The 14,997-nt window shown below is 42.4% G+C and overlaps 1 protein-coding gene across 4 annotated transcripts in view; it reads right to left on the reverse strand.

The window, feature by feature from the left end:
• The window catches only part of emid1 (EMI domain containing 1), a 59,275-nt gene continuing 44,278 nt past the window's right edge, over positions 1–14,997 (reverse strand). For 2 of the 4 annotated variants that reach the window (XM_080498878.1, XM_080498876.1), the window contains exons 7-16: positions 12,979–13,023; positions 12,771–12,878; positions 10,601–10,717; positions 7,292–7,381; positions 6,827–6,879; positions 6,651–6,713; positions 5,282–5,326; positions 4,996–5,040; positions 2,832–2,916; positions 1–1,290 (exon numbers count right to left, since the gene is read on the reverse strand). In XM_080498878.1, the coding sequence (XP_080355004.1) occupies positions 1,157–1,290; positions 2,832–2,916; positions 4,996–5,040; positions 5,282–5,326; positions 6,651–6,713; positions 6,827–6,879; positions 7,292–7,381; positions 10,601–10,717; positions 12,771–12,878; positions 12,979–13,023 (785 nt within the window). In that variant the 3' untranslated portion in view covers positions 1–1,156. Of the gene's footprint in view, positions 1,291–2,575; positions 2,667–2,831; positions 2,917–4,995; positions 5,041–5,281; positions 5,327–6,650; positions 6,714–6,826; positions 6,880–7,291; positions 7,382–10,600; positions 10,718–12,770; positions 12,879–12,978; positions 13,024–14,997 lie in introns of all 4 variants that reach the window. The other 2 variants (XM_080498875.1, XM_080498877.1) reach the window with 1 other exon arrangement.

Raw genomic sequence — 14,997 nt, forward strand, 5'->3', positions numbered from 1 at the left:
TTCAAAAAACACAACAATGAACAGGATTTTTATTACACTAATCATCTAGACGGGACTCTCTTGGCACAGTAACACGTTTGCAAGAAAGTTGAAAATATGAAATGGTTACACAACAGCATACATAAAAACAAAACAAACAAAAAAAGAACCTACAGTTTGTCATTTTAAATAGTTTCACAATAAGATTGATATAAGATTACAAAAACATGTATTTTCATCAGGATAGTTTAAGAAGTCCATGTATACCAACACAACAGTGGTAAACATATGTTCAAGTTCCTTGTCCATTATCATTTTTTATTTACCTGGAGTGTGTGTGTGTGTTAAAGGTTTTCAAATAGACACACAGGATTCATTTGAATTCTAGTACATTTGTATGTTCCCTCTGATCTGTAGCAAACTTCAAATTCAAATATTTGCATGAATTTACTGTGAAAATGCCTTTTTACTCTTCATAACATCACTTTATCAGTACATATAGCAAGGTGGCGGTGCACTCGCACCAGAAACTACAAATCACCGTTGCCAACACAAACCTCACTTAGAGTAAAGATGACTTCATTTTTTTTAGTGCACTACATTACATCAAGTTAAACAAAATGATAGAAGTATAACAAAAATGAATATTAGGAGAGGTCTGTGTAATTGTGCCCTGCAAACTGTACATGCTCAATATACTTAAATAATGGACTCTCTTTAGATTGCAGTTAAATTGTAAAAGCAATACAAACTTAAATCCAGTCTCTTCTCTCACATCTGATGTCGACTTCAATCGATTACTCTGAATGACCCTTAATGTCCAATACTGCACAGGGCTATAGGATGAGCACCGGAGAGTATTCTTTTCCTCAAACATAGAACTCTTTAACGTGAGGATTCAACGAAAAATCAGACACAGAGGGGGGCAGCAGGGAGTGTTGTGTAAAAGTAAATGTTTATGGCAGCGGGAAGGCAGATGTGGGGGTCAAACTAGTTCTCAGGTTCCCGATGGAGCATCAGTGGAGTTTCCCTGAGGTGTCACCCTCCCTGAATCTGACCGGTAAAGGCCAGAGCAGGTTTCAAACACGGTCTAAATCTGTTGAGTGCCGATGAGAACTAAAGGAGGGGGGAGTCAACCCAGCCAGTGATCCTCAAGGCGAGCAGGGGGGAGGAGGGGCTACTTCTCTCGAACCTTGGTGTCGGAGGACAGAGGAGAAGCAAGTCGATGTGGAATTGCACCTGCTCGCTTATCTCTGTAGAAACTAGGGGAGGCAGTGCCAAACGGTCCATCCCCAGACCCTAGATCAGGCTCTGTTGAAGAAAGACAGCAGTTTGAACGGGGCCTCCCTGTCCACCAGCGTGTGTGGACATGTGCACTCTGTAGTCCTGATGCAAATATACTCCTAACCTGCAGCTAACACAAGTAGGTTTTTATTTTGGATGCCTCTGTGGAGGAACTGTATGAGTTACTTTTGGTATCAATAAAATGCTCCATTTATTCTCTGATGTGGTGACTCATTCATAAAAAAATACAAAAAAATGTAAATCATTGGTCAGATTTCCCACCACCCATTTAAAAATCTCATTTACAGACATCATCCCAAAACCTACATAGTGGTATCTAATAAAGAGAAAAAAGCAAAAAAATTGTCACATTTCGTAGGTCAAGATTGTTGTGGATATTTCCTCTCTGATTTCATTTTCTATATATAATCATTACACAATTATGAGATAAACTAACGTCCATTAAAGGTACAATATGTAGGATTTAAGTAGATCCTTGTATTTTGAATAGAAGTGGAGGCTCACTGTGGGGTTTGTGTTATTCTCAGTCTGACTCCTGAGAGGTCTGAAAGTTTGCTTTAAATTGGTCAGCTTGATTCTATAAATATCTCTGCAGCACAATAGGAAGCTGCCCTTTTCTGGGGTTGTTTGATGAGTTACTTTGTTTCCCACAATGTTTTGAACTTAAAATGTTACATATTGTACCTTCAATTAATGTAAAACTTGTCCCAAATGCTTTGTTGAAATGTATTGTTGGTGGTTTTTCATCAGACAAGTGACCAAATAACAACAATGGAAGTGAAAGTGAAAAAAACAACAACCAAAAAAACAGTTTAGCATGCACAACAACAGTAATCTGCTTCCTTGGGACTGAAGACAGGACAGATTTCAACAGTTTTGGTAACATCAGCAAGCAAACAATCATCTGATCTTTGATTAAAATGTTGCTACATTCTACTTAATACTTGGATATTTGTCTTATTATCTGTTACATCTTAGCACCACCATTTTATATCAGTCAGGAGGGTACAAAAAAAATGCACAGATAAAAAAATATAAGGAAAACTGTCAGAAGTGTGTCTGCAAAAACTGTATAACGATGAAACCCCACATCATTGGATGATCTCAACTGAGAAAAATAATCATTTGAATATCTTTGCTGTTTATACAAAAGGTTCCTCAGCATTTCAGTGGCTAAAAACCTAATTTAGTAGTTCAGTAACAAGTGGTTATCAGAAATTCTGGCACTAAATCTTGTCAAGGAGGTGAGTGAGGGCCGGCAGAAAGGCGGGTGCGGATGTCTCAGCGTTACCTGGCCAGATGATAGCCTCCAGCAGTGTCACCCTGCGAGCCAGAAGCTCGAGATCTGCCTGCAAGTCGTGGAACATCTGCAAGCTAATGTCCTATCAGAGAGCAGTGACAGGAGGGACTGTGTGAGGGTGTGGAAGCACCAGCCCGAGTCCTGGGGCTGCTCGCGACTGTTCCCGCTCCCTGCCTCAGCAGTGCAGTACAGTGGAAGACCTTTGACCGCTGCCTAAAGCTGACCCTGCCTCAGGCCTCCTACTCACCATGAATACCGATCATAGTCTCAAGGATTAAAACCCTCTCGGCTAAGATCTTCAGCGCCTCTCTGATCTGATGTATTCCGTCCCCCTGTGAAGATAGATACAGCCGTCAAGGTAAGGAGCACAAGCCAGAGAACTGCTCGCCAAGATGCAAGTCTTTTTTTTTTGTTTTGTTTGTTTGTTTGTTGTCAATACAGTTAGAAGGTTAAAACAGTCCACATATCTGCCCAGCACTGTAAGACATCATCCTGCACTTCTCTGGATCTCCCTCATTCCTCTGAACATGCAGCTACACGAGATCTCTGCCATGCTGAGCTGGGCAACATCAGCATGCACATCACAAACCAGCCTCATACTGGCGACAACTCTTCATTACGCTTTCCCATGAAATAGACTGTATCATGCCATCCACATTGTTTTTGTTGGACAGTTCAGCCAGGCAAGTTTTACTCAGCTCCGCAGTGTTCATCCTTAACACTGTGGTCACATAAGCTACCGAATGTCATGTGACATTTGTCAGGGTAGATTTATTTTCATACTTGATTTCCCTTAGGTTAAAGAAGGAGGCAATGATTTGATGAGTCATACAGTCAGGAACAGTAAAAGTAGCTGACTAAGACAAGTAAGTCAGAGACAGTGGAAAGCATCGCTATTATAAAAGGCATGCAGAGAACGGGGTGGAGGTGGAGACATTTCTGCCATGAAATGCTTTGATTAGTGAGACAAAACAAAGAGACTTCACAGTTACAGAAAAAAGGCAAACGTCACAGTAAGTGTTTGGTCGACTGTGTCAGTTTGTGAGGCGGCTAGTCCATCCCTTCAGTTCAGGCTGAAATGTTTCACCTTTGTGGTCGATGTCCAATGTTTTTAAACACACTTTTCCGATTCCCATAGACTCAATCCCATTGACTGGTGAATCTCCGACTCAGCTTTCAGTGAACATTTTTGACATGCCACGAAAACTGATGCTATCGTGTTTGATGAACTGTAGAACCTTAATGGTGTCATGTGGTTATTCCAGCCTCTTATAGTGACTGTCAATATTTTTAGACCTACTTTGCCTTCTTTCACCTTGATTTTCTGTGTTCTTTCGTTTGCAAGTTTGTGCTTGTTTTAGTCGACAGAAAAAGAAAGTTGACGTGGTGTCAGTAAAAGTCATGCAGCGTCGCATTGTGGGAGAACAGAGGGTAGCTGTATCCACTCCACTCACATCAGAGCACAACACCTCCAAACCCAACAGGACCCGCCAATGATGTATATATGAAGTGATTTGGCATACACGTTTCACATATTTGCTTTGTGCTTAAATGCAAAACCATCAAGTTGATTGGGCACGTGAGCCAATCTCAGGTTGAATGAAGAGGTTTTCTTTTTGAAAGAATTTATGCAGGATTAAGATCCGTTTTTCACTCAATCGGTTGAAGTGCACAGTGCCACTCGCTTTTATGTGTATATGCCAAAATCAGATGGTGAACAGTGACTGTGAGAGGTAGCCATGGGGACAGTAGCTTGCAGAGGGAGTCAGACAGCTTTAGGGTCAAGAGGACAGCAGTCCTGAGCAAACCCCAAGGACCGACAAAAAACACGTTAACACACAAAAGTCACACACGTCAAATGTACTCAAACAAACATAAACCACAATATCAAACGTACACTTTATGATTATTAAAAGGTGGGAGAAAATGGACTTGGGAGAGAAAGAGATGCGACAGATCATTTTGTGACAAATCACATTCATAAACACGGAGACTGTAAAGATATCATAATTTGAGGGGATGAGCAAAGTTAGACTTGATTTTACACCGCTGAGGTAATTTATTGCATTACAAACATGACATTAATAAAAATATCTTACATTGAGATTGTTCTTGTAAAATTAGAAAGATGTAGAAGAAAAGTAAGGGTTAGACAGACCAAAAAAAAAAAAAAAAACATTCAATACTCAACAGAATTATAAATCTTTTTTAAACTGACAACATGTCAACAAAGTCTCTTTCTGTTCTTTCTCATCACGTTTCAATGACCTGCCCAGGGATTGTGAATGAAAACCAGCTGCTCAGCTAACTCATTCATGAAGATGGAGGAACTTACATGTTAGTCAATGTGTTGATAAGTTAAACCCGCCCCTCCCAAAAATCAAAACCACTTCCAGCCACAACGTTCTTACCGGTAAACCCTTCTCTCCTGGCTCTCCTTTAGGACCTGGTGATCCCTGAGAGGAAACAATGACAACAGAAATTCGGACTTCATTACATTTTTCGAAAGCTGTACAGCAGTTTATAGGGCTCCCTGCCACTGTGACCGCCATATTACTGCATCGGTGTGGTTTGTGAAGCTGCTGGTGAATGTAGTTTACAATAATGTATTCAGTTGTGACGCGTTGGTTCCCACTGCTTTGTACATTCACAGTCTGAGACAATGACGCTAAAGACAGCAGGGTGGATGTGGCTTACCGGCTCGCCTCTGAAGCCCCTCTCTCCTGGGTAACCTAATGGACCCTGGAAAACCAGAGCAGAAAGATGTTGGATGAAGAAAAACATATAACACATCAAAGTACTTTCCAGCTACAATTTCATACATGCAGGCGACACAACACTTTGCCATAAGATAAATGATATATACAATAATGCTTTTGATACTGTCAACAAGCTGGGGACAAGCTCACAATATAACACTGATAGTTTTCAAACAAACACTAAACATGTTCACTTCTATAAAGCCCATCTCGTCCCACAACTGACAGAAGTACCACTTTTAAAGAACTCAACCAGACGACTGTTTTGTTCATAATGGAACAAACAATCTTAACCCTTACTTTCTATCTTTGTCACCAATAAAGTCGTTCTAACTGCAGTGGACTGGGTGCAAAGTACCACTGCCGATTGCCTTTTAATTAAAGGTTTGGCTTTTTGATTTGACCATTTGTGGGCGGTAGGAGGAGACCATGTGCAGCGATCTTGTTGCATAAAATGTTTTGCATGGGCTGATCTTCCTCCAGCTCTATAATGAACAGCACATCCAACCCGAAGTGTCTCAATGTATGTCCACTAGGTGTCGCACTGATTTAGTAAATAACGGCAATGTTCTGAGCAGAAAAATGAGAAATGCAGCAGAGAAACAAGCTTCTAAAAATGAAGGTGAGTTTATTAAAATCCTGTGTTCAAGAAGTTTTTTTTTTCCTGCTCATTAATCTGAGGAGAAACACAAGACAGGTTTTTGATTGTCTTGAGAAAAGAGTTGGATGAATGGACGACTTCATTTGAGACAAATATTTTTAAAAAATGTAGCAAGAAGGGTTTTTAACATTGAATCGACAAAAGGTTTTCTGTCTTTTTCTACTTTTCTATTATTTGAACAAATTCTTATAATTCTTCTTATCACCAAACATAATATGGATGAAGCTTGACAGTAATAAGCCTGTCCGAGTCATTCCTTTTGAAAATAACAATTAATAAATACAATATATGATATTCTCAATAAAGAGAATGAAATGTGCCATCAGAATTTTTTTATTTTATTATTATTATAGTCATCATTGTTTAACAAACTATGTTAAAACTTAATTGCATCCAGATCCCATATTCTGTTTAAATGTGTGTATTTAAGATTAAATAAACAGAATAAACTGATTTTTGGTATCAAAAAAAACGTTTTTGCTTGCAATTTTCCACTTTGTTGTACTTTGGCTTCATTGGTCAGTTGTATCTTTTTCCTGGCTTGGAGCTGAACATGAGCATCTGTCTTTTGCGTAGCTCTGTCATATGTTCAGAAATGATGAGAGCTCTGTCACTGCAGGACAAATAAATAAAGCTGTTTACTCACTCTCTCCCCTCGCTCTCCCTTTGGCCCTATGGGACCCTGTGTTCCAGGAGCTCCAGATTTCCCCTGTGTTTAGAAAGGAAAAATACACATTTATGCAGCATCATCTCTGACTGCGGTGAACTCAGCAGGTGGCTGCACTGCACTGCACTGCACTGCCGAGCTGTGAGCAAGCTTACATTCTGTCCTGGTGGGCCGGGAGGTCCTAATGGGCCCTTAGGACCAGGGGGACCTGCATTATTGATAAAAAAAAGACACATATTAGTTTTGCCTGCTGAGCAGACATGTAACATGTAAAGTACCTGGAGATATTTATGATTTAAGGTTCAGTATGTTTACTCAGCCGTGAAGGGAGTTTATGCTTGATGAAGTGGTTCAAGTTAGCATTTCTTCACACACATTTAGTAAAGCTGGCTATAAAAAACTTCTGATGAAAGTGAAATTAGATTTTGATTGACATCTGCCTGGGAAAGTTGACAGAAATATATATTATTGGTGAGTCACATGATTGACACTGCGGTTTTTGTGAGTTTTACTTGTAAACTTGTGAATCAGTGTAGATCTGTGTAATGAGAGTTGTTTTCCAACCACCACATCAGGATTGTTTTGAGCATTTGGAGATAAACTAACTGGTAAGTGCTTACCGATGGGCCCTGGAGGACCCTGAGGTCCTGGAACAGGCAACCCTCGTGAGTCATGGAAAGTGTTGCTGAAGAAGGGGTCTTTTCCACGACCTGAGGAGAAACACAATGTGTGCTTAATTGGATTCAGAAGCTACTTTTCCCCAATAACTGCAGAAAATAAGAAATAACGTGTTACCTACTTGAAGATAAGCCAGATTTATAACAAGCATGGTGCTTTTTTCATCAAATCAAATCAAATTCAAAGTGTGAGACCTTTGCATTTATAAATGCTGATGAACCTGATGGCGGGAGTTACTTTTGACCAGGAGTTATCCATCAACTCCCACATTACATACATGTGCAGGACTGCTTTCTTTCACCAGCATCATGTCTCTGAGTTCAGGAACATGTTGACTCTTAGACCATGCGTCTCTCTCTCACTCCCTGTGATCGTGGTCTGGAAGTTTGTGGTCTAAAGCTCCTGTCCCCATCACATCTGCAGTGAGTGGATTTATGACTGTAGATTTATCTGTTTGCTATGACAATCTGTTTGATGGTTGTTGCTCTTATCTCTGCCCTTTGTCTGTCTTTCTATCCTCTAACCTAAACCAGAACAGCAGGGTCTCCATCTCCGAGTCTGGTTCTTCAGGTTTCTTCCTCAAAAGGGAGTTTCACTTTTTCACTGTCACCTCATGTGGAAATTGTTGGGCTTTTCTCTGTAAAAGTGCCTTGAGACCACTGTGTTAGATTTTGTGTTCGCATATTGAATTGTAGTGAATTTAATTGATGAGGTCAGATTGCTGGTGTACCACTTGGGAACCCAAGGCTTTCCCAACTTTGCGAGTACACAGACAAAATGTACATGTATAAACACTGAAAGAAGCCTTGTTTAGTTTTTATTTTTGACGTCTCTCCCCATTGCTCGAGGCTCCTGGAAAGGCAGGTGAGTAAATACATTTATGAGCCAGCCTCGGGCCATTCATCCATCTTCATCTAACTTAAAGTAATAGGGTTGCTAAAGCTGAACGCCTGTAGTTGGAGCCAGTTAATTAAGGGCAAAGGCTTACCTTTTCACTATGGGAGGATACCAGAGAACCTGGAGAAACTCCATGCACAGTGTGAACATGAACACTCCACACAGTAAGGCTCTTAAACACAGAATTGAACTGGGACTTGTACTCCTGTGAGGCAAGGGTGCTAAAGACTTCACCACTGTGAACCCTAAACTCCAGGCAATAAAGATTTAATTTGACAACTTACTGCTTCCTCTAGAGGGCAGTGATTTCCAACAAACAGCCCTACCTGAATGACTGAACACTGATCTCAGGACATTTACACTCCACCGAATATAAACGTTCTCTCAGCTGTGGATCAGAGTTTGATATTCAGCCAACAATGCATGATACTGAACAAAAACTGAAATGAACTGCACTAATGAGTGGACATATATGACTAAATGTTTATTGCGGTAGAGGGTAGTGAATGTGTGAATGATGGAGGAAGTGCGCGGCCATTGGGTCATTGTATACTGACAGGAAACGCAGATCCAATCGCAGCACGAGGCTTCAGGAGAGAGGAAGAGGAGGAGGAGGAGGAGGAGGAGGGGGGAAAAGGGCGAACATCCAGGAACATCCTCCAGCTGCCAGATCATTGCACACCGTGAACAGATCAGGACCTGAGGTGACATCCAAACCAGGGCAGCTCCCTCTGTGTCTGACTCTATCTCCAGACACTCTTTTCATTTCCTATTCTGCACCAACTGGGATGTGAAGCTCGACATGACGTGAAACTGTGCAGGAACGCTGACAAACTCTGAAGTCATGCTCCTACACACTTCTCACTACTTCGGGTTCTGGCTGTTGGTTTGAGAAACCTCTCTGCAGACGGGAATTCCAACATCCTGATGCAGAGGTAAAAGCCAAATAACCCTATGTTTTCTAAAGGAAGCACCACACAGAACCCCAGTGTTCCCTACTGTTACTTTGATGTGAAAGAAATGGCCCACAGTCTCGGAAATTGTCAGAGCAACTTCACCGTTCCCACAGATTTTCTCCTCACAGGAGCCTGGAGCTTACAAATTTGCGCACTGAATACTTTGTTTAACCACTGGATTCACGTCTAAATCCCGCCCATGCACTGACCTTGAAGGAGCCGGTGTGGGCCCCCATCTGTCTCTCACGAATCACCCCACCCACCCCCCACCCACCCATCCCCAGCCCTCTGAGCGGCCTACATCTGGAAGTTGTTGAGTGACATCAGTGGTGGACAGGTTTTCATCCCAGCCTGTGAAGTCTGTGTCGATCTCATTGTCTCTCCCTCCATTTTACACGCTTTGAATCTGCTCTACTTGGCTGATGCACAAAAAGAAGCAAGCAGTAGTGAAGGATTAACGTCATCCTGTCTGTTTCTAATTCTATGGAGGGTTTCTTTTTTTTTTTGCAGATGAAAACACTTGAATATAGGTTTCGAAAATATAGCCTGTAAAACCTGTGTCACATTGTCTGCGAACGAATGCTGAACGTGAATTTGTGACTTTCCTTTGACACACATTACGAGATATACTTTGACTTGCAGGGGGAACACTTTGGTCGAGTAGAAGGCGGTAAAGTACTTTATGCAGTATTACTTAGTCATTATTTGGGTGTTAAGAGTCAAAAGTGCATGGAAACAGTGGCGGAGTTGCTGCCTTCAGCTGAACTGCTCAATGTACTGCTTTAGCATTTTAACCCAAGAGTTACTATTACTATTACTGAACAGTTTCCTAAAAGCTAGATAAACAATGACATACTGCCCGTAACATCAGCATTCGTCGTCATCCAAAGCCCTAAATAAACATTAACTTACTCCTGAAAAACATATCTGCTGCTGTGTATGTGTTTGTAGTTTATCTGAACTGGTTTGGTTACTCATTCATACATCTTACAAATTTCAAGTCATTTGCACAATACTTTGTTGTTTAAGGTTCAGTTGTGTGTAAAATATAATCATTGTGTGGAGTAAAAAATGTACATCGATTGATTTATTTTACTGATGTCAATTCCCGCCAATCAGCGTGCTTCTTATATTTTCAACATTTTCCGCTCAATTTCATGCGGATCATGTTGAATTACATTAACCACATGTCTAAAACCATGGTGTCACATAAATGTGATTATATCGTACTCAGCTCAACAAGGAGGATTGTGCACATGTGACTCGAGGAGATTGTGATTGTAAACAGAATTCATGGTTTACGTTTTCAAGATGTCATCAAAATTGAATTTTTTATTTTTTTATTTTTATCATTTGCTGTGCAAGGTCATAATTTGTTTGTTTCGTTTTGGGTCTTACTGTGATCTGGTTCTGGGATGTGAGCACTTGCTGGCGCAGGAGGGCCTGGAGGTCCTGGTGGACCGGGTGGCCCGAGTAGACCCTTCTCTCCTGGGAGTCCTGGTGGACCTCGAGGACCTGAGAGGAAAGACGACAGAAGCGGTGGTAAAAGACATGCTGTACAGTTGGTTTATGTCACCGCAAAATGTGACCTTTTTGACATCAGCAGCACATAGCTGATAAATGACTGTGGATGATATAATCATGACAAAGAGCAGAGAAGAAATGGATGAGATAAAGCTTGGAGTGAGACAACATTACGCTGTCTGGTTGGAGTGAGCGTGTGGACCTTCATTTCAGTGTGTCTGTGCACTGGTGGAGTGAAATCAGGAGCTGGACAGAGGAGCTAAAGTGTGTGAACGAGCTGAATTTGAAGGAGGAGAGCCTTAATGCCCCTGTGCTGGGAAGCTATTCAGAGACACAAACACCATTAAATTCCGCAAAGTGTTGCTGGCACAGGTTCATAGTAAATGAAATGCTCCCTGCATACACAGTGATAGCCTTTGTACACGTGTGTGTAACAGCCTGTAGCTTCTCCATGAGGGGCAGTTAGTAAAAGTGTCCCTCCTCCCCCACTGGCCATTATTTTGAAGGAGGTAAAAAGCTCTCAACACAAAATGTGACCTCATTGTTTGGAGTCTCCTGAGGTAATGCTGCCCGCAGAATACTGCTTTTTGCCCTCAAACTGCCCCAGACTCACCACGTTTCTGTTAATGTATTGATGGAACTTGGGATGACAGTCCACTAATTACTGCTTAGCGACTCATTGTAGTCACAGCTGATCCAACATCTCTGTGGGAGATTGTCACCAAGTCCTGCCTGCATAAAAATCACTGCTTCCGCTGCTGTAGGAAAATAGAGTGCACTGGTTCATAAAGCCATTCCAAGCAGTCTTTCAGAGTCAGTGTGACATGTTAGGGAAAACAATTTAGGTTTTTCCTGTAGAAAAATGGCTCCAGAGAGCGACTGCTCGGTCCCGTGACAAAATATGAGTCAAAGTTTGCAAAAACACTTTCCTGCAACTTATCAGTGCTTAAAAATCACAGAAAGTCACTCCTCATCACGCTCACTTTTGTCTAGTTTTTTCTCATAACCCCTGGCTCAAACATATATTTGTCTAGATTATGCATGAAGCTGGACACATTCCAGCCCTGTGTTTATCTTTCTCTTTAAATGGGAAAAAAAAATCGGCACAATAAGAAAAACACAGTGCTGCTTTTGGATACTTATGAAGTAATGGAGATAGAAAAAACAATAACACCACAGGCATATGGAAATCATAAGGACCTGGGATTTGTATATATATAGCTCATGTTCATTTCGGATTGAACTCACATGGCACTTCCCAAAAAGGAGTTTAAGTTTTAGTCTAAATCTCATCTTTACCCAGCAGCAGGCATAGAGCAGGGGTCATATGTTAGCCTGAAAGTAGAGGAACTCCCTCCCTGAGCCTGAGGAGAGGAATGACAGCCTATAGCAAGAGCAGATGTTCTGACACACAATTACCCATATTTACTTTATTCATCATTCAAGTCACAGCTGAGTGCAGATTCACTTTTTCTCAAACAGGTCATTTATTAGTTGTGCGTAGCCAATGAGCACTGAGCACCAAAGCCAGATTTATGATTTGGTGACGACACCAGCGAGTGACCATGAACGGCAGCACATGTCAGGCAGTTTAAATGTAGACTGAAAACAAATACCTCTGCCTCCCACCATAACAGCATTTTTAGAAACTTGTGATTTTAACAGCCAACAAACAAAATGCCAAATTCCAGTAGGTTACCAGCAGGCCACAGCTGGAATGTACCATCATTTAGGATTACGGGCTGACCGAGAGGTTCAACAGCAAGACAAACACTCTGGAGCCGACATCGCAGGTCACTCTCTGATTTCTGCACTGATGTTTTAATTGGGCTTTGGTTAGTAGTTAGCCATTGGCGTGCCTTGTTCTCCAGACAATATGTTCAGTGACAGACAGGTCAAATTCCCTGCAGTGACCGCCACCTCCCACAACAAAACAAAGGTTTACAATACTCTTGTTGGCAAACTGTGTCACAATCTACGAGGACAAGGTTAATCTGTTTTCATTGCTCACCTGTTGCCAACAATGAGTTCCAACAAACCTTACCTGATATTCCCGGGGATCCCTTCAATCCAGGGGATCCAGTTGGGCCCCTCACGCCAGCCTCCCCCCGAGGACCACTGGGACCTGGCAACCCTCGAGACCCGAGCTTCCCTGAGGAGGAAGAAACAGTGGTGAGCAATCACAAAACTTCAGAGGCTTATATCTTAAATGACTTTACATCAACTTTGAGGCAATTATGGACACAATATACCGTCTCTGCCAGGAAGCCCATCCTTCCCCTTTTCCCCCTGAGGACCTGCGATGAAAACAGAGAGTTGGCTTAATTGAGAATTGAGCATTTATCTTATGGAGGAAAAAAATAAAGAAAGAGTGTGAGCCACCTGGAAAAGAGAAAATTCAGTGAATTGTTTTATTATTGTCAACTTTAGTGCTCATTTATATTTCAAAACATATAAATTCCATCTTTCCCCCACTCGTGAACAAGACCCCAAGATACTTAAACTCCTCCACTTGGGACAAGGGCACTCCACCGACCTGGAGGGGGCAAGCCACCTTTTTCCGGTCGAGAACCATGGCCTCGGATTTAGAGGTGCTGATCCTCATCCCAGCTGCTTCACACTCGGCTGCGAACCGTGTCAGTGCACGCTGGAGATCCAGGCTTGATGGGGCCAACAGAACCACATCATCCGCAAATAGCAGAGATGAGATTCTGTGGTCCCCAAGCCGGAGCGTGAGATCGACAGGCGGATCGGTGCAGCGTCTGCAGTTATGCGGACGTTGTATCGGTCCGTCGTGGTGAAGAAGGAGCTGAGCCAAAAAGCGAAGCGCTCGATTTACCGGTCGATCTTCGTTCCTACCCTCACCTATGGTCATGAACTATGGGTCATGGCCGAAAGAACGAGATCCCGGATACAAGCGGCTGAAATGAGCTTCCTCCGTAGGGTGGCTGGGCGTACCCTTAGAGATAGGGTGAGGAGCTCAGTCACCAGGGAGGAGCTCGGAGTAGAGCCGCTGCTCCTCCACATCGAGAGGAGCCAGCTGAGGTGGCTCGGGCATCTATTTCGGATGCCCCCCGGACGCCTCCCGAGGGAGGTGTTTCAGGCATGTCCCTCCGGTAGGAGGCCTCGGGGCAGACCCAGGACACGCTGGAGGGACTATGTCTCTCGGCTGGCCTGGGAACGCCTTGGGGTGCCACCGGAGGAGCTGGGGGAAGTGTCTGGGGCGAGGGAAGTCTGGGCAACTCTGCTCAGACTGCTGCCTCCGCGACCCGGCCCCGGATAAAGCGGTAGCCAATGGATGGATGGATGGATGGACATATAAATTCCCATAATGTATATAGATGCAATGTTTTTCACAGTAATTATTTTTGACAAAGTAATGTCTGAATGTTTCTTCAACGTGTCTGTTGAATCAGTTGGGGACTAAATTAGGCTGAATTATACTCTGGAAGAAGGAAGCTACACCCTGAATAAAAAAACAACATCATTAACACTGCTGTAAACATGTAAATGGTGTTTCGGTGAGTGAAATCAAAATGGAATCAGCGAAACTCATCTTACAGTTTGTGCACAAAAATCTTTTGAGCCTGATGATGGCATTACAGGTACTGCTTGTACAAAAAAGAAGTATTCGGTTGTGCAATATATTAATATGTTAATATCCCTCTGCTGTAGAGTTTGAATTCTGAGTTTGAGCTGCTTAAAAAAACTCTTAAACATCAGCCACAGAACAACAATGTGCTTTATCAATGCAAAGACGTCTATGTCCTTGTAGGTAGTACATAGAGAAACCACGAGGTGTGTGAGTTGGGACCAAAGTGGAAACACTCTTGCACCCATTTTCACCAGAATTGTCTCACTCTACACAAGTGGAAAAGGAGCACCATCAGCTTGAACAATGTCATCGTCACATAGAATTCCTTCACATTTTGGGGACTCTTAAGCATAACTGATACACTTTCTTTTTTCCCTGTAACAATGCCTTGGAGGGACTGAAATGTGGGTTGTTAGATGCAGCCAACTCTGGGCTGGGCTCCAGGAAAGGAGAGGACTTTCATGCCTCCACACAGCCACAAAGCACTGAAAGTGTGCAGCACAGAAACGAGGGCTTTAACGTTTGTAAAAGGAAACGAGTGTGCATGTGCTCTGCAGGAAATAGGATATAGAAGCAGAGGTGTGCCGATAGTCTGCAGAAAAAGGAGTGAAGCTCGAGTTAAATGTCTAAACACACAACACTGGACTGCACTTAATGGAAATGTGCATTTTCTTAA

The sequence above is a fragment of the Blennius ocellaris genome (genome assembly GCF_963422515.1).
Source record: "Blennius ocellaris genome assembly, chromosome: 7".
Classification (NCBI taxonomy): Eukaryota; Metazoa; Chordata; class Actinopteri; order Blenniiformes; family Blenniidae; genus Blennius; species Blennius ocellaris.